The following is a 21,897-nucleotide window of genomic DNA, read 5'->3' on the forward strand; positions in this document are numbered from 1 at the left end:
GTTGTATGCATGCCAGCTTTCAGCAGCTTGTAATCAGATTGTGGCATCTTCTCTGTTTTCCATATTAAAAGGTTTAGGATAGAGAGTGAAACAGCTTATTTGCGGGAGGGGAAGGTTTCATAGCAGCGAGACATTTGTCAGGGAGTCTTTTAGGTACGTATGTAAATGTTAAGATAAAGCATTTCCTTTCACGCAAACATGCTTCATTGGGGGGGGGGGGGGCTTAATTACATTCTGTCTTACTGAGACAGATTAGTTGCATGTGGTAGTGGTAATTGCTCTCCTCCTCCCTGGAGAATTTCGAAAGATAAATCGCTGGTCATTTTATTGCTGACTTTCAGATTTGCTGAACAATGGGAGACCTCCTGAGCTAAGTGCTGCCAATGATTTGGACTTAAGTTTCCGGCCTTCGCCTGCAAGGACGTGGCCCGCCTTCCATCGGCTTTGTCCTTTTGGCTATTGTTAATCAAGGAAGGATTTTGTTTTGCTTATTAAGAAGTTCAGATCACAAATTCCCAGGGAAGCATCTTCCCTTTTTGAACACGGGGAGGAACGCTTCTGGCCCTCATGAACGCTCTGAACTTTAAAAAAGTAATGACGTGTGTGTAATTTTAGTGATACACACAAATCGAAGAGCTTGTGGTGCTGGATCCTGTCCTTTTTAAAAAAAGGGTTTGATTTGAATTGCCAAAATAGTTATGACATCCTTGGGTTGAATTAAATTGGTGCTTAAGTACCTTCCAGCTGCTCGAATAGCCCAGTTTAGCCAGGGCTTGCCAGAGCTTGGGAGTTAAGCAGGGTTGGCTACAGTCAGTGCTTGCATGGGAGTCCACCAAGTATGGCTGGGGTTGCTGTGTGGAGGAAGGCAGTGGCAAACAGATGCTGCTTGTCTCTTCCCTGAAACGTCCTGTGGATGAGGTTGCAACTAGATAGCATGGGGATGAGTTGGTTGCAACTAGATAGTGCAGTGGTTCTCAACCTTCCTAATGCCGCGACCCTTTAATACAGTTCCTCATGTTGTGGTGACCCCCAACCCTAACATTTATCGGTTTTACAGATGGAGAACACTGATACAGAGAGTCTTAGGCGACCCCTGTGAAAGGGTAATTCGACCCCCAAAGGGGTCCCGGCCCACAGGTTGAGAACCACTGAGATATGTTCTTCTTCTATGTGCTTTCCAAAGGGAAGCCAGAGACAAAGTTAAACACTGGTTGAAATGGAATTCAGTAGAATTTTAAATGTGTGCAGCTTGCTGGTTTTGTCACAATTGATGAGAAATATCAAATTCTCTTAAACAGAAAGTCTTCTGAACTGAGCATGTTTATAGAACATTCCATGGATAGCTCTGCTACCATGAACTGAGAACAAAAGAACATAAGAACAAGCCAGCTGGATCAGACCAGAGTCCATCTAGTCCAGCTCTCTGCTACTCGCAGTGGCCCACCAGGTGCCTTTGGGAGCTCACATGCAGGATGTGAAAGCAAACTACAAGCAAAGATCCCAAATTCAGGCCCTCCTTTGTAACTGGTCCCCCCTCTCTTCTGCTAAGGACTCTACAGCCATTTAGACAGCCAGATTAATGTAATGGTTAGTATTTAGCTAGGACCAGTACATTCTTATCATTACTTAGCCGTGAAGGTCACCTAGTGACCATACTTGAGCCGGCCACTATCTCTCAGTCTAACCTGCCAGTCATGAGAAGGTTCTGTGCTTGTGAAGATTCGGTTGACACAGAACAAGTGTTTCGTTTTGCTGTGTACTATTAGTGTTTGATCACGTTTAATAGTGTTTAATCATTATTTGTGGTAACGTTTATGTTCTGCTGGCATTCCCTCATGGAATTTCAGGCCCTGTATGCCTTTTGAAGAAGAGTTTGGATTTATATCCCCCCTTTCTCTCTTGCAGGAGACTCAAACGGGCTTACAATCTCCTTGCCCTTCCCCCCTCACAACAAACACCCTGTGAGGTGGGTGGGGCTGAGAGAGCTCCGAGAAGCTGTGACTAGCCCAAGGTCACCCAGCTGGCGTGTGAGGGAGTGTACAGGCTAATCTGAATTCCCCAGATAAGCCGCCACAGCTCAAGCAGCAGAGCAGGGAATCAAACCCGGTTCCTCCAGATTAGATACACGAGCTCTTAACCTCCGACACCACTGCTGCTCCGACGCCATTTTGGCCACTAAATGGCTGAGGTGTCACATGTGAACTTCCAATCCTCTCATTTTGTTATTACTTTTAAAAAATACTTGCTGCAATAACTGAGATTTAAGATTAAAAATCAGGATTTCAAGAGCTACGACTAAGTGCTGAGAGATGAGTAATGATCTCAGGTTTTGTAACGCTATATATAATTGGCTTTTTTACAATTGGAACAAGATTAGTCCCCGCTCTTACCAATAATAATAATAATAATAATACCAATAACACTCCATTTTGTTGACAACAGTTAATAATTTATAGAAGGGCCTGACCTTTCTCCATGCAGCAAAGCTAATGTCTGTGGCACCTTTTAAACACACAGTTAATTTAGGCCTTTAAACATGTTTAGCTGAAAACCTTGCACAGAACTCTGAGTTTATGCTGCTTTTCAGCCAGAGTGTTTGTTTTGGGGACAGGCCTGTTTGTTTCTCGTCATTTATCTTCGGAGGATGTTTTGCTTTGCAAACACATTCCTTCTGAACTCTGGTTTTTATGACGGAGTACTGCAACTTTACAGTGTGTGGCTCGGGGGTGGACTGACGAGTCTTGTCCGCTGTTTAAAAATTAAAATCTCCACAATCTGTCAATGTGTGTTTGAGTTCACAATGCAGAAATACTTGCTCAGGTACAGACGGTTAAGGCGTAACTCACCTGTGATCCTGAGTATGTGCTCTCACAAGCATTACAAATTCCTGGCTAGATCTGTACAAATTCCCCTGGTCTAGAAGTCCTCTGGGAATTAGTGGCTTGAATCCAGCAGTGTGCAAGCAGGAGTATGAGTGGACTGGGTGCAGCTCCACTTGTACAAGATCTTGTGCAACACCCCGGGCTTTCCTTCCGGAATGTTATAGTGCCCAGCAGTCGGTTGCACAAGATCTTAGCCAAGCAGAAATGCAAGAGGGCTGCAACAATTTTGACTTGGTGCAAGTGACTATCAGCAGGGGCATACCCCCCAGGGAGACATATGGGTTCAAATGTCCTCAAGCTACAGCCATTTAGTCATGTGGTGGGCGGAAACCAGTTATGTTTGGGATCAATTCAGGGAGCTGGTTTGGCTGCCAAAGTCCTAAATTTGGGATCCCTGATCTTGTAGAGCCTGTGGGCACTTTTAGAAGTTTAGAAAAAGGGAATGGTTGCCACAGGGTACTGGGGCCAATCACAAAACATTTGGAAGGTGCAAACCAGAGGCGTACCGGGTCCAAATGGCACCCGGAGACCAAAAACCCTCCGGGCGCCCCCCCCCAGCAGAGCCCTGCTTACTCATGAGTAAATGCCACGGCTTACTCGCGAGTAAGCACCACAGCTCTTACTCATGCAGCCCCTGCTCCTTAGCAGCTGCCCCGACTTACCCAGGCTGGCTCCAGGCTGCCACTCCGGCAGCCAGCCTCTATGACTTTCTTAAAGGGGCAATTCCCCAAAGATTGCTTAAAGGGAAACCAATCTTTAAGCAATCTTTGGAGAATGGCCCTTTTAATAAAGTCATAGAGGCTGCCAGAAGTCGAGCCTCAGAGCCTGCTGGGGGAGGGGGAATGGGGGAATGAGGGGGGATGGCAGGCGGGGGTGGGGCGTGGGCAGGAGCCTGCTGGGCACCCCACAGGCGTGCGCCCGGCATCATGGGTGGCCCCACGTCGCCATAGGTGGTACACTTATAGTGCAAACCATAAGAACATAAGAAACCAAACATCTTCCCTCTATGAAGTCAGTTCGTTCTGGTTTCTCCCTCTAGTAAAGCGGAGAAAGCTGTCCTTTGTTGCAACAGCGTATTTTACTTCTTTAATCTCTCTCTTATATACTTAACACTCTTCAAACGTTTGGAGTGTGCCATATCAGTGCTAAGAATTGTTGGGCATCCTTTGAACCCATAGGTCCATTAATCAACTTTTAACAAAGCCATCGCTAATTGAACACCAACCTCCTGTCCGCTGATGATTTGGAAAGTGTTTTTTTCCCTTTGCTGTGTTGACTTTCTGTGGGCCTAATAGTAAAATCACCAGGCAGTGGAAATGCCCCTCCATTTCCCCCACTTGTGGTGATTGTTTTAAAACATGCCACCTATTCAGTTACTTACTCTTCCACATAAGTGCATGCTTATCTGTGCAGTTACCATATAAAAAGGCAAACAAAAGAGTCATACCATTAGCAGTGAAGGGCATGTAAATACCAGTGTCTCCAGCCTCCTCTGTTTGAAACCACTCACTTTGTTCTAAGTGCTGGGGGGAGGTCAGAAGTGGTGAGGCTCATCCTTGCTTCTGATTGTCTCCAAAGTCTGGTGCAGAGCAAGAAAATCACATTTTTGCTGGCCTACGGAGATCCTTGCCCTGACCTAGATAGCCCCGGCTAGCCACCCCTTGTCAGATTTCAGAAATTAAGCAGGATCGACTCTGGCAAATATTTGGATGGGAGACCTCCAAGGAAGGCCTAGGTCATGTCGTGGAGGCAGGCAATGGCAAACCATCTCTGAACAGCTCTTGCCTTCAAAACCCCATCAGGAGTTGCCATAAGTCAGGTGTGACTTGACGGTGAAAAATAAAAGAGGAACCACTTGGTTGCAGTGAAAGATTGAGGTCGGTTGTGAAGGTGGCGCCTTTCTCCTGGAGGCGTAGACCATCTTGGTGGGTGCTTTCTTGCCCTTTAACCGGGAGGCAGGAAATGACGTTTTTTAAAACTTCCTGTCTGGTCTTCGTCCTTTACTCTGGCAGTATCTTTTCCTGCCTAACGGGAGTGCAAGGATCTCTGGTCGCTCCTTGGAATATTGATTCTTATCTGCAGTCCTCTGCAGTTCTTGTCTGTATTGTATGTGAGTTGTATTGGTCTATCCCAAACCCCTTACCTATTCGTGTTTTTGTGTGTGATTAAGAAAAGAAAACTAGGCTAGAGCGCCTTTTACTTTTAGGTTTAGAGTTTGCATTTTTTCAATTTCAAGATGGCGAACAAGTCCTTTCCCCTGAAAGGGAAATTCCTTTACCAGGAACACGCGGAGGGCAATAAGAGCCTGCAGCCCCAGTATCTCTTTCCCACTCCAGCAGCCGCTGGGGCTAGCTTGAGGAGGGAGCGACGGAGCTCGCTCAGGCGCCGCCAGCTTCACCGAACGGGACGAAGAGAGACACGCTCTCCCCAGAAAAGGCTGGGGAAAAAGAAGAGCGCAGACGCGTCAGAGCCCTCCCACCTTGATTGCAACGACGATCATCCGGGCGAAAAACAAACCGCAGCACTTCAAACGGAGCAAGAAAGATCACATCGCCCTAATCGCTGATCGCTTTCTCCTCAGCCCTGACTCCAGGGATACTGTGAATGAACGCCAGCTGAAGTCCCCAGGGAGCGTATGCCTTCCCTGCAGGACAAATGCAATCTTACTGAGGCATGGGCGAACATTCGCCTGGCTGGCAGGAATTTTCCCCACAGGATTTTGTCCAACTACTTTCCAAAACAGTCTATGCAGCCTTCAAAAAATCCTCTGCCAAAACTAAGCATTTAGAACCTACTGCTGGGAGCAGGGTTAGGTCCTATCCTTCTCTTCCATCCTCCTCCAGGCATTGTCAGTCACAATATAGAAACCCTCTCCTTCCCAGGGGAGGGTAGTGCCAGTGAGGGGGAAGTGGAGGAGGATGGGGATGAGGAACAAGTCCAAAGTAGATTTTCAGATACAGAGGAGACCCCCACTGAAACTCCAGAACAATCACATAGATTTTTCAAGGTGGATGACCTGGCCCCCTTACTCTCCAAAGCAATCGCTGCTTTGAATTGCAAGATGGTGAAAACGGCATTAGACCCCCCCCCAGGCTCTAACTCTTCTGCCAAACAAAATATAAAGGGCAGACCTAAAGGAAGCCAAACATATTTCCCAAATGATAAGGACGGCCCGGTCTGTTTTCCAGTTCCTGAACTTTTTGAAAATCGCATCAGAAAAGAATGGGACAACCCAGCCTCCAGCAAAGGATTACCTGCTATTGCCAAGAAATTGTATGTCATGCCTGAATTCTTTAACAAGATGCTCAGAATTCCTTTGGTAGATTCACCCATGGTGGGGCTACAAACAGCAGGACTAGTGAATAAGGAAGGAGATGGCTCCCCTCGGGAACCCATAGACAAGAGATCCGACGCGGCCCTCAGACGCTCCCATGAATGGATGGCAGCTAACATTAGAGCTCTAGTGGCGTCTTCAATCCTGGCCAGAGCTTCACTGGCATGGCTTAAAAGACTCTTGGACATGATCCCAATCGAACAAGCAGGCACCAGGGAAGGCATACAACGCATCCTCTTGACCAATTGCCTTTATCTCGATGCCACCCTAGACGCCATGTCCTATGCAGCAAGGGCAATCGCAACCTCGACCGTTGCCAGAAGAAATTCTTGGCTCCGCGCCTGGCAAGCGGATCAACATTCCAAAATTGTGGTAGCAGGTTACACCTTTCAAGGAGAACGTCTTCTTCGACAAGAACTCGACTAAATCCTAATTGAAGGTAAAGACAAAGGAAGACTCTACCTAAATTCGCCAGAGCCACTCTCTCCGCTCATTCCTCTCCACCAGAACATTCTTCCAAGACTCAGAGAACTCTCTTCCCCAGGTTCAACAAAGATAATAAAGATCAAGCTGGGCCAACAGGAAGAACAGCTGGCAAAACCAGTCCTTTCTGAGGCAGATCTTCCTTCAGACCCTCCGCCGTAGAGGTGGAAATTTTACAAATTCAAAACCAACAGAGCATGACTATCATCCATTCCGAGCAGGGGACGACCAGCTGTTCCAGACACAGCCTGGCAGGGAAGCTCGTGGATCGCTGGACTCGGGACGTAATATCTCGCCAAGCATAATAGAATTCAATCAAATTCCAAACCCAGGTTCGCTCCATCATGTCTCAAACCGACTCACAAAGCGCTACGCACTCAAGCTGGCCATTCAACATCTACTGGACCGCTCATGAGGAAGTCCCAACTACCTACAGGAAGAAGGGAATTTTACTCTCACTTTTTTGTCGCTCCTTAAAAGACGGTTGTATGACTGGCGTAAGCATACTGAACCTGAGATATCTCAACAAACATATAAAATACGGCCGGCAACTCAATGGAAACCATCAACGAGCAGTCAAGCACTGAGACATCGAGACCTATTGACTTCCCTAGACCTCAGCTAAGCATTACCTTCACATTCCTATTCATCTATCGCATCATAGTTCCTGAGATTTGCCTTCCAGCACCATCACTTCCAATTCAGAGCTTTGCCCTTCGGTTAGCTACAATGTTCCTCGGTGAGTCTCCAAGGTGCTACTGGCTCCATTGTGTTTCTTCGCCTGAGAGGTGTACACTTACACCCTTACCTCTAATTTTATATTCTGATTCATCGCTCTCAGGAGTGAAGCTTTCATCAGATCTGGACTCTGGTGATGGAGGTAATTGAACAGCACGGGTTCGGATCAACAAGGAAAAAGAGTTCCTTTTGAACCCTAAGATGGAAATGGAACACCTAGGAGCACTGATTTCAACATCCAAAAACTCCTTCTTCATCCCCAACAAAAGATAACCAAAATTCACCAACAGTCGCATCAGTGATTCGCAGCTCCAAGTACTCTCCTCCATAATTGACCAGTCTTCTCGGTCTGATGATCTCCACCATCGACGACTGCAATGGCCAGACTTCACGCTAGCGTCCTCTACAAACCTTTCTCGTGACCCTATCAGACCTATTATCTTAGAAAACACGACAAATCGCTTCTATATACCACAAACTCTGGAAGACGGAACTCAGTTGGTGGATGGTCAGAGAACACCTAAGCCAGGGAAAGGTATATCTCTTCCCGGAAAGACCACAACTATACTCAGACGCCAGTCTGTTGGGATGGGGAGCCACCCTCGATGGCAAAATCATCCAAGGAAAATGGACTCACAAAGAAACAGCACTTCCAATCAACTTATTGGAGAGCAAGAGCTATCAGGCTGGTACCCTATGAGTTTCCAGAATGGTTAAACAACGCACGTGGTGGTCTGACAGACAACATCTCAGCCAAGACTTATCTCAATCACTGTGGGCGATCGAAATCCTCTACCGCCCATCAAGAGGTCAACAAAATTTCAGCTGGGCGGAGACCAACATCCTGTCCATTCAGGCCGTATACATACAAGGGAAGATGAATGTCCAAGCAGATTGGCTCAGTCGCACGACGGTCCAGGACGCAGAATGGAAACTGGAACCCAGGATATTCCAACAGATCTGTCAGAAATATGGGAACTGGGCCCATAGACCTCTACCACCAAAGACAACTATCAGACTACCAAATATCGCCTCGAGGTACTTCGGACCAAAAGCCTTCATGACGGATGCTCTGATCACGCATCGGCCCAACACCTTGATGTACTTTCCTCCAATCCCGTGATCCCAAAGCTATTAAGAGGATCATGTCAGAGCAAGCATCCTGGCAGTCCAGCATGGCCGAAGACCGGGTGGATTATCCAACAATTAGCAGTAAACCAGCCTTCGCCTACCAACATTCCCACTTACTACCGCCAAGGACCCATAAGACACCCAGACCGAATGGTTCCAACTGACCGTGATGGTTATTGAGCCGGAAAAATTTAAACAAAGGTACTCAGACAAAGTTGTTGAAACACTAATGGCCTCACACCAGCCACCATGCGAATATATATAATGCATCTTGGAAAGCTTTTGTGCAGTGGGCATCAAAACATCACGTTGATCCAATCGCCACCAAGATAACTTCACATCCTTGAATTTTACAAGAAGGCTTCAATTTCTGGGCCTGATGAGTGCTACCCTAAGGCCAAATAGCTGCCCTCACTCACAGTCTGGCCTAAAACTGGGGTCCCGTTTCATCGCCACCCAGATGTAGTGAGATTCTTAAAAGGGTGTCCTGGCAACCTACCAGTAGCCCACAGATTTCCTTCATGGAAATTACACACAGTGCTGTCGGCTGACAAACCCCTCCTTCAACCGCCACTGCAGACGCATTCATCTTAAATGGCTGAGAAGGAAAATCTGTTTCTCGTGAGCCATCACATCGGCCAGATCGGTCTCGAATTGAGAGTCCTCTATCAGTAAAACCCCAATTCTCTGCGATTCCATCCTCGATAGGGTTGTATCAAGACGACCTCACCTTCAAACCAAAGGCCTGTTCCAACTTCCACCTAAAACAGGAAATTGTCATTCCTAATTTTTGTCCAAGACATACTCATCTCTAATGGAAAGGTTGGTGGGTATCAACTTGGACGACTTAGGGCAGTAGTCTCATCCATTCTAGACAGAAAATATCAGGCAATCAGATTAAATATTCACAACATCTCAAACACCTAATATGTGGATACCAGATGTCATCGGGTTTCTATAAGTTCTACACTCAAAGCGCAAGTATTACTAGAGGCACACAAGGCAACAAACTTCTGCATTTCAATACCACATGGCATCACAGCTCATTCCATCAGATGTTCTTCGGCTAACAGCCTTTCGAATCGAAGCTGCAGGAAGACATTTGGTAGCAGCAATATGGTCTTCTCCTCCAGCATTCATAAGCAAACAATACAAACTCCACTCATGGACAGCAGCAGAATCCCTTTTGGAAGGAGGGTTCTGGAGCACATCCTGGATGATCATATCTAACCGCTTTGGAGGACCACTGCTATAGAGGTCCCACCAAGATGGTTCCACACCTCCAGGAGAACGGACCATTGATACTTACTGGGAAGGGTCCTTCTGGGGTAGTAGACCATCTTGGCCCTCCTTAGACATATCATCCAGTGGTGCTTTACCTCCTAACAACGGACCAATGTTAAAGACTTAACTGTATATAGTTTAAGATCATAGGTTACGCTTTGTTCCACCTACAGGAAGTAGTGTTATGTGTGTTCCCCTTGTTGACATTATACTGAGAGATACCACTATGTCAAATGGAGACTGCCAGAGTAGTGCTATCACCGGTGACAGGAAGTTTTAAAACGCCATTTCCTGCCTCCTGCTACAGCGGGGCAAGAAAGCACCCACCAAGATGGTCTACTACCCCCAGGAGAAGGACCCTTCCCAGTAAGTATCCAATGGTCCGTTCCCCCAACAATGTTTGGCACAAGCCATAGGACTGTGTGTTCCTGCATGGCAGAGGGTTGGACTTGATGGCCCTTGTGGTCTCTTCCAACTCTATGATTCTATGACTACAAGGAAGGAGAGACTTAATGCCCATCTCTTCCTTCCTCTAACGTTCTCTACAACTCTGTGGCACAAGGTCACCCAGGTAGAATCATAGAGTTGGAAGAGACCCCAAGGGCCATCAAGTCCAACCCCCTGCAATGCAGGAACACCCAATCAAAGAACTCCTGACAGATGGCCATCCAGCCTCTCTTTAAAAACCTCCAAAGAAGGAGACTCCACCACACTCTGAGGTGGTGCATTCCACTGTCAAACAGCCCTTACTGTCAGGAAGTTTTTCCTGATGTTTGGGTGGAATCTCTTTTCCTTCACCTTGAACCCATTACAATTTTTTTCAGTAGGACAGTTGATATGCTCAGAATCTCACAGTTGACCTTACAAATTACTTTTATCTAGTAACAACTGTTCATGAATATACTGCTCCCAAGAGGAGAATGAAGTACATCCTAATGCAATACCACTGATCAATTTTCATGAGGAGGTTTTGCTCCAAAACCACGAATCCTTCTCATATTGGTCTGTGGTCCTGCCATCTTCCTTCCACATGTGAGTTGGCTGTTAGTCTGACAGGATTTCTTTGGGTACCAATAATCGATTTTTATCAGCTCATGTGTATGGTCATTTTATACAAGCAGCATTATATACAACCTGGCATCTTGTGAGGTACTGCAAATTGGCATCTCAGAAGAGCCTATTTAAGAGTCGTGATTCATGCGTTGTACTCTAAAAGCAGCTAGAAAAAAAGGGGGTAAGATTTGCATGTACTCAGAACTGAACAGCTTTTCTACATGCTCTGTTCAAAAATAGATAAAAGTGTTTTGACAGGTTTTTTTCCAAAAATGTTGATGGAGTGGGTTTGTGAAGGATAGAAAGTTGATCGCGGAACACTTTGGAGGTAGCATAATAATCCTCCTCAGTACTCACACCCAGGAGTTTGTTCACATGAAATTTTTGGAAAGTCAGCCTGCTGTAGCAGTTGTAGGATAGAGCTGTCTAAGCGAGTGATCGTTAGCACAGGCCCTGGTAGTGACTTCCTCAAGTTACTTGTGTGCTGTATGAAGGATTGCTTTCTTTTTCTTTCCCTCCTGAAGCTACAGTCCATTTGTTTCGTTGGGTGTGCCAAGCTCTGGTACTTGGGAGAGAAAGAAAAAGGTTCCCTCTCCCACTTCCTCCAGGTTGCTTATAATTTTTATCACTCTCTATTTTTGAGCAGCATGACTAGCCCAGTCTTGTCAGATTTTGGTGTAGTGGTTAAAAAACAGCGGCCTCTAATCTGGAGAACCGGGTTTGATTCCCCACTAAATGAACTGCAGACTCTAATCTTTTGAACCAGGTTTGTTTCCCTGCTCCTCCATATGAAGCCTGCTAGGTGACCTTGGGGTAGTTCTCTCAGAACTTGCTCAGCCCCACCCACTTCACGAGGTGTCTGTTGTGGTGGGGGAGGAAGGGAAGGAGTTTGGAAGCTGTGGTTCTAGGTGGCACAACTTATGCACCGGGCAGTGGCCAATGAGATGTAGCAAGACATATTCATTGTAAATTATTCACAGCCGTGTTGGTACTCTTCTAAGTCGATGGAAAGGAAATTGGTAGGCAGGGGAAGCTACTGGTGCTTTCTTTGATCACCTTCTGTTTTTCTTCTTTTGCAGGCCAATGAATGGAATAAGAATGACGACCGCCTCTTGCAAGCGGTGGAGAACGGTGACACGGAGAAAGTGGCATCGTTGCTGGGTAAAAAGGGAGCCAGTGCCACCAAACTCGACAGCGAGGGCAAGACGGCGTAAGTTTCTAACCTGAAAAAGCTAATGAAGTCTCAAAATTCTTTTTCAGGACGGCTGCTAGGAGCATTTACAATACTGATTTCTTTTTTGCATTCGCTCGTGTTTCTCTCATTCACTTTCAGCACTCTGCGTCCTTTTTGTTCTTTTTCAGAAGTCCCTTTACAATAAATTCAGAGTTTAACTCTTATTCTTTTAGCAGACTTTTAGTTGGTTATTTAATCAGCCCAATCTTGCTCCAGTAAGTTTGCATTTTAAACTATCACTGTGTGAATCTAGACCTTCCAAAGATTTCTGTATTGCTTAATTTTCATTTTGATTTTGGATGCCTACATGGCAGGGCCTTGGATAATGATTTCTGCCATACAATGGTTTTTAAAAAATCAGCACCACATTTTAGCCTATCTCTTAAAGGTCCAAAGAAAATTAGTTTACGGAATAATTGAAAAATTTGTCTGCTATATCATATCTAATGAGAAAACAAACGACTTTTTTGAACTGTGGGCAGACTAGGATGAAAATGGCAGCTGTATGTGGAATATAGAGCTGTTTGAGCAATTTATTGCTGAAAAGCACTATCTTCAGGCTCTTGTTTATGGCCTCATGCTCTCTGCTTTCTCTCTTGCTCGAGTTCGGCTTTGCTGCCTCCATTTATTTTCTATTCAGATGAGCAGTTTTGTTTTTGAAAGAAGGTGTTGACTCACTGTGACCTGAAACCTCACGCCAAATATTCAGATTGCTTCATAAGCTTCCCACACCTTGATACAGCGTTAAACAACTTTCATTTCAAGGAGAAAACTGGAGTGGGTATCTGGGATCACAGAAACATATAACATTTTAACTTCCCATTATCTGTAATGGCTATCTCATGATGGAGGAAGGCTCAGAAAAAAAGAATCATACACACATGTCCTCTGCTTTGAGGTTCCTGAAGGATCTTACACCCAGCTGGTTACATTTGTGCCAAAATAATGTTAAATTCACCCAGCCGGGATTCAGTCATGGTTCATACAGCTTCAGACTGCAAATATAAGATGCCATTTTTTACAAAAGTCCCTTATATTCTTTTAAAAAGGCCTTCCATGCATGCAGAAAGTATCAGGGGAAAAGGTTGTGACTTTGCTATATCCCTGTTTTTCTTGCTTTCTGTTTACAGGGAGCTTTTCTCCTACATAGCCGAACACTCTGTGTTCTGAATTATTTGTCGTTCCATCTTACCAGTTTAATTCTGTGGTTCTGGCCTTGGTCACTGGCACTTCCTTCCTTCCTTCCTTCCTTCCTTCCTTCCTTCCTTCCTTCCTTCCTTCCTTCCTTCCTTCCTTCCTTCCTTCCTTCCTTCCTTCCTTCCTTCCTTCCTTCCTTCCTTCCTTCCTTCCTTCCTTCCTTTCGGAAAATGGTGACTTCCTTGAAAGAATGTGCTGGTGAATAGCCCTACTAGCTGGTATTTTGGGTTCAGTTTTTCTCCAGCTCACAGTTTCTGTATGTAGGTTACTAGGGTCATATGTCAGAAGAGTAATATGTGAGCCCAAGAGTGAATCATTCCTCCGAGCAGAACTAGATATGTCCGTGCTTATCTATCGCCTTCCTTAGAGGCTGTGCAATCTCATTTTATTACAGCAATGGATAAGTGGTTTATTGATCGTATAACTGACTCCCTTCCTGGTGCTCCTGTTTACAGAGAGACTCGAAGGTGACATGCCAACCAGAAGAGAGCCACAGATTGAATTATGTAACTCCATTGCCTTACGGGGGTCAGACCATCAGGGTTTGAAAATACAACATTGCTGCTCTTCCTAAGAGCTTTTCCTGCTGATAAAATGGAGTATATACTTTGCAATGCAGTCTTTCTAATCTAGCCCTATTATTGCTCTCTCTCATTAAATACATTATACTGGGATGTAGAGCCCAACTTCATCCTGTCAAATGTATTTCACCAAGCAGGAGCCATGGCTGATATATATATATATAGGAAAATTGTGTGTGTGCGGGGGAGGGGGGGTGTTATGTATGAAATGGCAAAATACACTATGCCCATTGGCCAACCAAACTTATAGACAAACCATGCACAGAAAGGAGGTGGTGATGGCCACTAACCTGGATAGCTTTAAAAGGGGCTTGGACAGATTTATGGAGGAGAAGTCAATCTCTGGCTACCAATCTTGATCTGAGGTTGCAAATGCCTTAGCAGGCCAGGTGCTCAGGAACAGCAACAGCAGAAGGCCATTGCTTTCACCTCCTGCATGTGAGCTCCCAAAGGCACCTGGTGGGCCACTGCGAGTAGCAGAGTGCTGGACTAGATGGACTCTGGTCTGATCCAGCAGGCTCTTTCTTATGTTCTTAAGTGATGGAACTATACGGGGGCATGATTTCCCCACATGATTTCGTTACCCAGAGGGTACTGGCACAACAGCTAGCAAGTGCCAGCCCTGCTTTACTGACAAGATAAAAACTAGGCACCTGAAGCCAAGTATTGGGAGCTGATGAGCCTGATAACTATGACTCAGAAGAATGATTTCCCCAGCAACCAACAGTGAGGAAATTTTAATTAGCTTTTGCATGTAGGCCCAAGTCCCTTCTTATTAAAGTATTTAAACCTTGTTGTGGGCTATACCGATAGTTATGGCTTTCAAAGCAAATGATGCCTGAAGAATTTTGGCTTCATATGAATTAAAATCCCTTTTTAAGGTTAGCGAAGGAGTGGCTTCAGGTGAAGTTAAAACAGAATATACTGTGGAAGGATATAATTACAGTTAAAATGCGGGAGTTGTTCCTTTCCATATGGGGCATGATTGATAGGTGTCAAGGGGACAGGTATGGGAGACAGAACTTTGTTTTCCATCCTTCATTTTCTTTGGGTGTGACTGGATGTGAGATTAAAGGGGGGGGGGGGTCCAAGGAGCAGAGGTCTAAATACTGGATAAGAGAAATTCAAAATTTCTCAGAAGCTGAGAAGTTACTTTGGTTGGTGGAGTGAGTTTGAAAGCTTGGGCATGTACGAAAGGGAACTTGTATGTTTAGGATGCCGGGCATGAAACTGATCCAATTGAGCCACCATACTTCTGCTACCTTGACATCCCAGACATGAATGTTTTCTTTACTCTTCATTGCTCACGAGAACAGTAGAAGTCTGTCTTACTTTTCCACTACAGCTTCACTCCAGGGAGCTACCAGCAGTTCCTTGAGTATTTAAACCTGGCAAGTAATGGGTTTAGCATCATGGTTAACCATCGTGTTTAGACCCACCCTGAGTCTTCTGTAGTGAGGGAATCCTCCCAGCCATGTATTTCAGGACCAACCAGAGGCATAGCAAGGGGGTAAAGTGCCCAGTACACTGGTGCATCCTCTGCCCCTACCCCGGAATGCCACGCCATGCCCCAACAGGGGTGCGTGCCCGGTGTGTCACACCCCCCTTCCCCTTGGAGCTACGCCTCTGGGGCCAATCACTCAGTTTATGAAATCAGTGACTTTAATTCTGATCTTATTGTAACTTCTTGTCTCCTCTGTATATATAAATAGCTATCCTGTAGTTCTCACGTACGTAAGCCATAAAATGCTAAAGTTGATTGGGTTTTGCATGGAAAATGGTGGAGTTGATTTTGTTGTGATCCTCTTTGTTCTGCCAGCTTGTTTGGCACTGCAGAATTAGGGAGAATGATTTCCCCTATAAAGAACATTCTCTGCTGCCAAGCAGTTTCCATACAATAGTAGGTAGGGGGAGGGGAAATAAACAAGATTCAACAGATGTCTTGTGCCTAACAAAATGGTTTATATTTCCTGCACTTGAAAATGTAAGAAAGGACTAAAATTGAAACAGGCTGCTATTTTTTAACCAAGACCACGTGTTCTGTAATGACAGCTTTTTAGGTTTGTGAAAAAATGGAGGTGCTTACCAGAACAGAGCTGAAAATTGATTCCAGTTTCTTACAAGAGTTCATCTCCCCTGTGTTCTCATTAGTCTAACCTTTTGTTGCCAGCTATGAGGAAGAAAAGCAACTAAACATTCATTTGTCTCTTTTCCTTCAAGGACACTGATGATAAAAATAGGTGTGTGGGGGCGAGCTGGCAGTTTTGCAAAATTGTCCTTACTTTCTTTTGGGAATCAGAGAATAGATCAGGGGGGCCCAATAGAGCGCTCATGGTTGCCGTGGTGGGCCCGCCAACAGCTTTCCTGACTGCCACCACGAGCTTTTAGAAAGTAAGGGGGGATAGCACTAGGTGGAGTTTTTATCCACAGTGTTTCTGATTGGTTCTTCAAATTAAAAGGCCCCTGTTAAACAGTTCTTCTGCTTGAAGCGTTGAAGAGTTACTATTAGAGTTGTGCACGACCTCAATCCCTTACATTTTATGGTTGGTGCTACTTCTTGCAGCAGCCATTTTGTGATTGTACCTACAGATCACTTTTTGTCATTTTATTCACTTATTTATTTCTGGAACTTATACCCAGCCCTATACCAGCGATGGCGAACCTTTTCGAGACTGAGTGCCCAAATTGCAACCCAGAACCCATGTATTTATCGCAAAGTGCCAACACAACAATTTAACCTGAATACTGAGGTTTTAGTTTAGAAAACGGTTGGCTCCGAGGCTTGCGTTATTCAGGAGTAAGCTTGGTGGTAGTCGGTGGCTTTGCTTTGAAGCAACCGTGCAACTCTTCCAACGGGTAAATCACGACCCTAGGAGGGTTTACTCAAAAGCAAGCCCCATTGCCAGCAACCGAGCTTACTCCCAGGTAAAGGGTTGTGCTTTAGTTCTTCACATGAAAATCAGTGGGGTTTAACAGTGCTTAACAGGGTTACCTACACTGCTTCCCCAAAACTAGGTCTTAGGTTTAATGCTAATAATCGAGCCCAGCGGCCCAGGCCAGCCTAGATGTGGAAGGGGGGCGGGCACTCTGTTTGCACGTGCCCACAGAGAGGGCTCTGAGTGCCACCTCTGGCACCCGTGCCATAGGTTCGCCAACACTGCCCTATACAGAGGTCTCAGGGTGACTTACAAAATTAATAACAAAGCATTATATACAACTTTCATTAAAACACAATAAAACAAACTTTCAAGACATTACCTACCTACATTCCTTCTTTTCCCCACCCCAGACTGGCAGCCTGCAGAGGGGGCATCGAGAAGGTCAAAGGCCGAAGGCCTGAGTGAAGAAGAAAGTCTTCACCAGACACCGAAACCCATAAAGGGTTTAGAATTCCTAGAATTCCAAAGGTGTTAGAATTCCAAATTCCAAAAGTGCCCAGAAATAGCCATCTGCACATTTTGAAGCAGGCTGTTGTGATTGCCATTGGCACCACCACTCCTTTTAGACTTCTGACCCGGGGAGGGGGTCCTTCACAAGGCTTTGGTGACACTCGGAAGCAACACTGACCTCTGCTGCTGCTCCTGGATGTCTCTTGAAAGCATGGAGAACATAAAGAAAAACACAAGAAGAACTCTGCTAGATCAGACCTGTGGTCCATCTAGTCCAGCATCCTATCTCTCACAGTGGCTAGCCATGAATATAGTTTCAGAGGGTAATCTGCAGTAGATTTGAGTTTAGTAGTACTTGAGACCAACAAGAAGCTGAAAAAGAAACTTTTGATGCTCAAAAGTCATACCCTGAAAATCTTGTTCCTCTCCAACCTGCAACTGGACTTGAATCTAGTGGGTAACCAGTTACTCTGGAGACCAACAATGGGGGAGGTATCCTGCTTCGTACCAGACATCCAGAGGTGTGCTGTCACCAGAAAGATGTCTTGGGGATCCCCCTTATAACCCTGCAGTCTTGGAAGGCTCCCAGAGGACAAGTCTTGTTGTGAGTTATTCAATGACTTCCAATTGTTACAGTTTGGGGATGTTCCAGGCTGATGAGAGATATGCCAACTATTGCTTCTTTTCATGAAACCTGCCCTTTGTGTCTTTTAAGAAAATGTGGAGGGGGAAACCTTGGCCAGGTGGATCCGAAAGGTGGCCAGTGGCATCTTGAAGGAGAAAGTTTTGCATACTGTATTTAGAGGTGATAGCCTGGCCACTGGGTTGCAGACCCTCATTGGATCCAGAAATTATAACCATGTTATAACCATGTTTGCTAAAAGCACCTTGGGTAGTCGTTCCAAGCAGTTCTGAATAGAGATCTTGAACTGATTTCACTCTTGCTTTCAGCACAAAAAATGTTCTTCAGTTGTTTCTCCAGGAATATGAGAAAGGGAGTGTCTCTGCATGATGTGCTGGACCTTTCAGAGATACTGTATACTGTCAACCACGCTGTCCTTCTGGATCATTTGACTGGAATGTACCTTGGGGCACCACACTTGCTGATTCCTTTACTAACTGCTGAATTGTTTCCAGAAGGTTTTTGTTCTGCATAATTTATTTCTATTTATTTATTTATTCAGCTTTCACCACACCCTTTCCCAAATCCTGACACGTAAGGCATATGACAGTTAAGTGCTGAATCGCTATCTGAACACAGCAGTGGTATGGATGGCATACACGGAGGCTCAGACTGGAGTACCAAGATACTTTTTGTTTGTGCCAATTGTGGAATTGGGAACTAGCCTACTCTGAATGGAGTTGTACTCCTCGTCCCCTGAAGGACTAGGTTTCGAATTTATGAAGCTGTTAGACCCAGATCTGCAGTTATCTGTAGTGTTTATTTATTAGAAGCATTGATATCCACTTTTCTTGCTGAGACTTAAAGTGGATTACTTCTAAGAACAGTGCAGTAAGAACAGTATCATATGTACAATTGCTCCGTTGTTCTTTCATACAAAATTAGAGAACATGTACTAAGATGGGAAAATAATGTAGCAAAACATTTCACGTGTACTAGAACACGGCCATACAGCCCGGAAACCACACAGCACCCAAATTAGGAACAAGATCTGCCAGACCATGGCCACACAGCCCGGAAAACCCAAAACAGCCAGTTGAATCCTGCCGTGAAAGCCTTCAACAATACTTTGTAAAACATTTGGGGGCTACTCTTGACAATTGTCTGGAAGTGTCAGTTAGTACAAAATGCTGACTACAGGGTCTGTGTTTAGTGCTCTAAACCTGTTGGTTCCAATCTCAGCGCAAGCGGGCTGATTTTAACCTTATAATAAAACCTTGTATGGCATGGATCCAAGGTGTGTGAAGGACCACTTATTAATAAAATCACACTTGTCTTCTGTGATGAAAGTCTCCGTCTCTTCTTGTTTCTGCCATCTGAAAATAATGCTGGTCGAAAAGGATAGGTCCTTTTTAGTGGCTTTCCCTTTCTTCGAAGAGTCTTTTCTCTACACCTGACATCAACCTTGGACATATTTTGGTACTAGGCAAAGGCGGTATTGTTGCTTTTAAAATTCAACTGGCTTCATGTCGTTTGGGTGCTTGTTTCAGTTGAATAGTAATGTGTGTGAGGGAAGGGGTTCTGCTCTGGTTTTAAAGATGCTATTGTAGTTGGTTATTTTTAGTTGATGCTGGTTGTTTGTGGGATTGTTTGTGGATCACCTTGTGCACCATGCAGCTTATAAATATCTGAACTAAAAATAAACCCAGCAACCGCATTTGTGAACCTGTGCCAAAGAGAGCTGAATCTTTATCCCGCTCTTCGGGGGAGTGTTGCTGTAGTTTGATCTGACTGAATCTGAGATTAACTCATGAAAGATTATTGCTTGCAGTATCTTCTCCACCCTCCCTCGTTTTCATTTAGAGCTCAGGATATTTAATGGGCAACTTCAGGATATAGAATCCATAAAGACATAGGTGTTGGTTAAATGAAGGATACCTCATAGCTGCATTGTATTAAGATCATTTGAATTTCTTTTCTCATTACATCTATGAAGACAATTTTACATTAGACACTCATGTTCTTTCCCCACTTAATCGACCGTGATTTACGATCACTGATCATCACGCCTTTCAGTTGAACGATATCAGTCTTCAAGGCAGCTAAAAATGAATGAATAGAAAAATGAAAACTGTTAATAAAAAAGAACACAGCAACATAAAAACAAAATAGCAGTGACCAAAAATTAAATTACCTTAAAATAAGCCAAAGCAACAATCAGCATCAATAAAGAAGATTCATAGATATAAACTCTAATGATCGAGGACTATAACCACCAGTAGGATTCAGATTTCAGCAGTTTCTAGTTTGAAAGGAGTGTTGTGAACTTGCTGGGATGTGCTCTCGATTAAACTGGGGGCCACCACTGCAAATGCCATGTTCCGCATATCATGTGACTTAACCATCCTCAATCAAGGGGCACACCACAGCACAATCAAAAGAGTGTTGTTGTTGTTTTTAAATAGACTGCCTCTGTAATGCGACTTTGTGTTTTGAACTCTCTTCTGTACAGTAAAGTGTAGAATCTACATAAGAATTGACAAGCCAGTTTAGAGCTCTTTGTACGAGTGAAAAAATAAAGAAACTCCTCTGTCATAGTCCCTGTTTTTGTTTTGAAAGGAATAGCGAGAGGAAAATGAATTAGATGCTACCTGTGTTTTGTTTGTACTTTTAACATATCACTTGTTTTCTTAGCCCATCAAGAATTGATCAGGTTGAAGCTGTTCTGCGCCTCAGATGGGTTCACAGTTTAATAAAAGCCCAGAGCATACTTTGTCAGAGCCTCTGTTATGGAGTGCACTGGGATAGAGAAGCTCATCTTTGCCTCTTGTGCTCTTTGCCCATGACTGTTGTGGAGGCAAATTGAGGAAAAGAGCTATTTATTTCCAGCCCTCCAACCATCGCTTAATGACCTTTTCCCACCAGGGTTTCACACTAAAAGGTCTAGTCACACAACAGCACCATCTACTGGATATTATGGCAAATGCCACTTCTGATCGACTTTAGGAGCCAGGAGCCAGAATGCCAAGAAACTTGGTGTCAGGAATTGTGCCAGGTGATTGAGGGGCATTCCTAACAATGTGCATTGACAAAGGTGGTATCTGGGTGAGGGAAATGTACTTTCACTTCAATGTAGTTGTTGCAAGATATATGTAACCCTCCTGTCACATGTAAAGGAACTTTCCTTTCCCTTGAACTTTGTGGCTTCACACGTATGTAGACAAGTAGGCTGACGGGTTGCTCCCAGGGGAAACAGGATGTGCCTGTTGCCCTTTGGGGTTAGTCATGGCAGGTGGCTGTATCTTTCACCATTGCCGACCTTGGGGCGCCAAAGCTCCAAAATAGCTCTTTTCACACATTCTTTGGGGAAATGGGGGGGGGGGGGGGCTCTTTGGAGATGAAGGGCTAGCAAAAGCCAGATCTGGCAGAACTGGCTTTCTTAAGTGGTGTAGTGGTTAAGAGCAGGTGTGCTCTAATCTGGAGGAACCGGGTTTGATTCCCCACTCTGCTGCTTGAGCTGTGGAGGCTTATCTGGGGAATTCAGATTAGCCTGCACACTCCCACACACGCCAGCTGGGTGACCTTGGGCTAGTCACCGTTCGTTTCAGCAACACCCAAGATGTTTCTTAGGGCCAATCCAGACATGAATGTTCACTGACTTTCACGTAAGAGCCAGCATGGTGTGGTGATTAAGAGCAAGTGCACTCTAATCTGGAAAACTGGGTTTGATTCCCCACTCTGCCACTTGAGCTGTGGAGGCTTATCTGGTAAACCAGATTAGCTTGTTCACTACAACACATACCAGCTGGGGGGCCTTGGGTTAGTCACAGTTCTTCGGTGCTCTCTCAGACCCACCCACCTCACAGGGTGTTTGTTGTGAGGGGGGAAGGGAAAGGAGTTTGTAAGCCCCTTTGAGTCTCCTGCAGGAGAGAAAGGGGGATATAAATCCAACTCTTCTCCTCCTCCTCC

General features: G+C 45.0%; 1 protein-coding gene across 3 annotated transcripts in view; it reads left to right on the plus strand.

Annotated features, from left to right (window-relative positions):
- Positions 1-21,897, plus strand: part of RAI14 (retinoic acid induced 14) — a 117,008-nt gene that overhangs the window by 56,376 nt on the left and 38,735 nt on the right. For all 3 annotated transcript variants that reach the window (XM_048503380.1, XM_048503382.1, XM_048503381.1), the window contains exon 3: positions 11,985-12,115. In XM_048503380.1, coding sequence (XP_048359337.1) covers positions 11,985-12,115 — 131 coding nt within the window. The remainder of the gene's footprint in view (positions 1-11,984; positions 12,116-21,897) is intronic.

The sequence above is a fragment of the Sphaerodactylus townsendi genome, linkage group LG07 (assembly GCF_021028975.2).
Source record: "Sphaerodactylus townsendi isolate TG3544 linkage group LG07, MPM_Stown_v2.3, whole genome shotgun sequence".
Classification (NCBI taxonomy): Eukaryota; Metazoa; Chordata; class Lepidosauria; order Squamata; family Sphaerodactylidae; genus Sphaerodactylus; species Sphaerodactylus townsendi.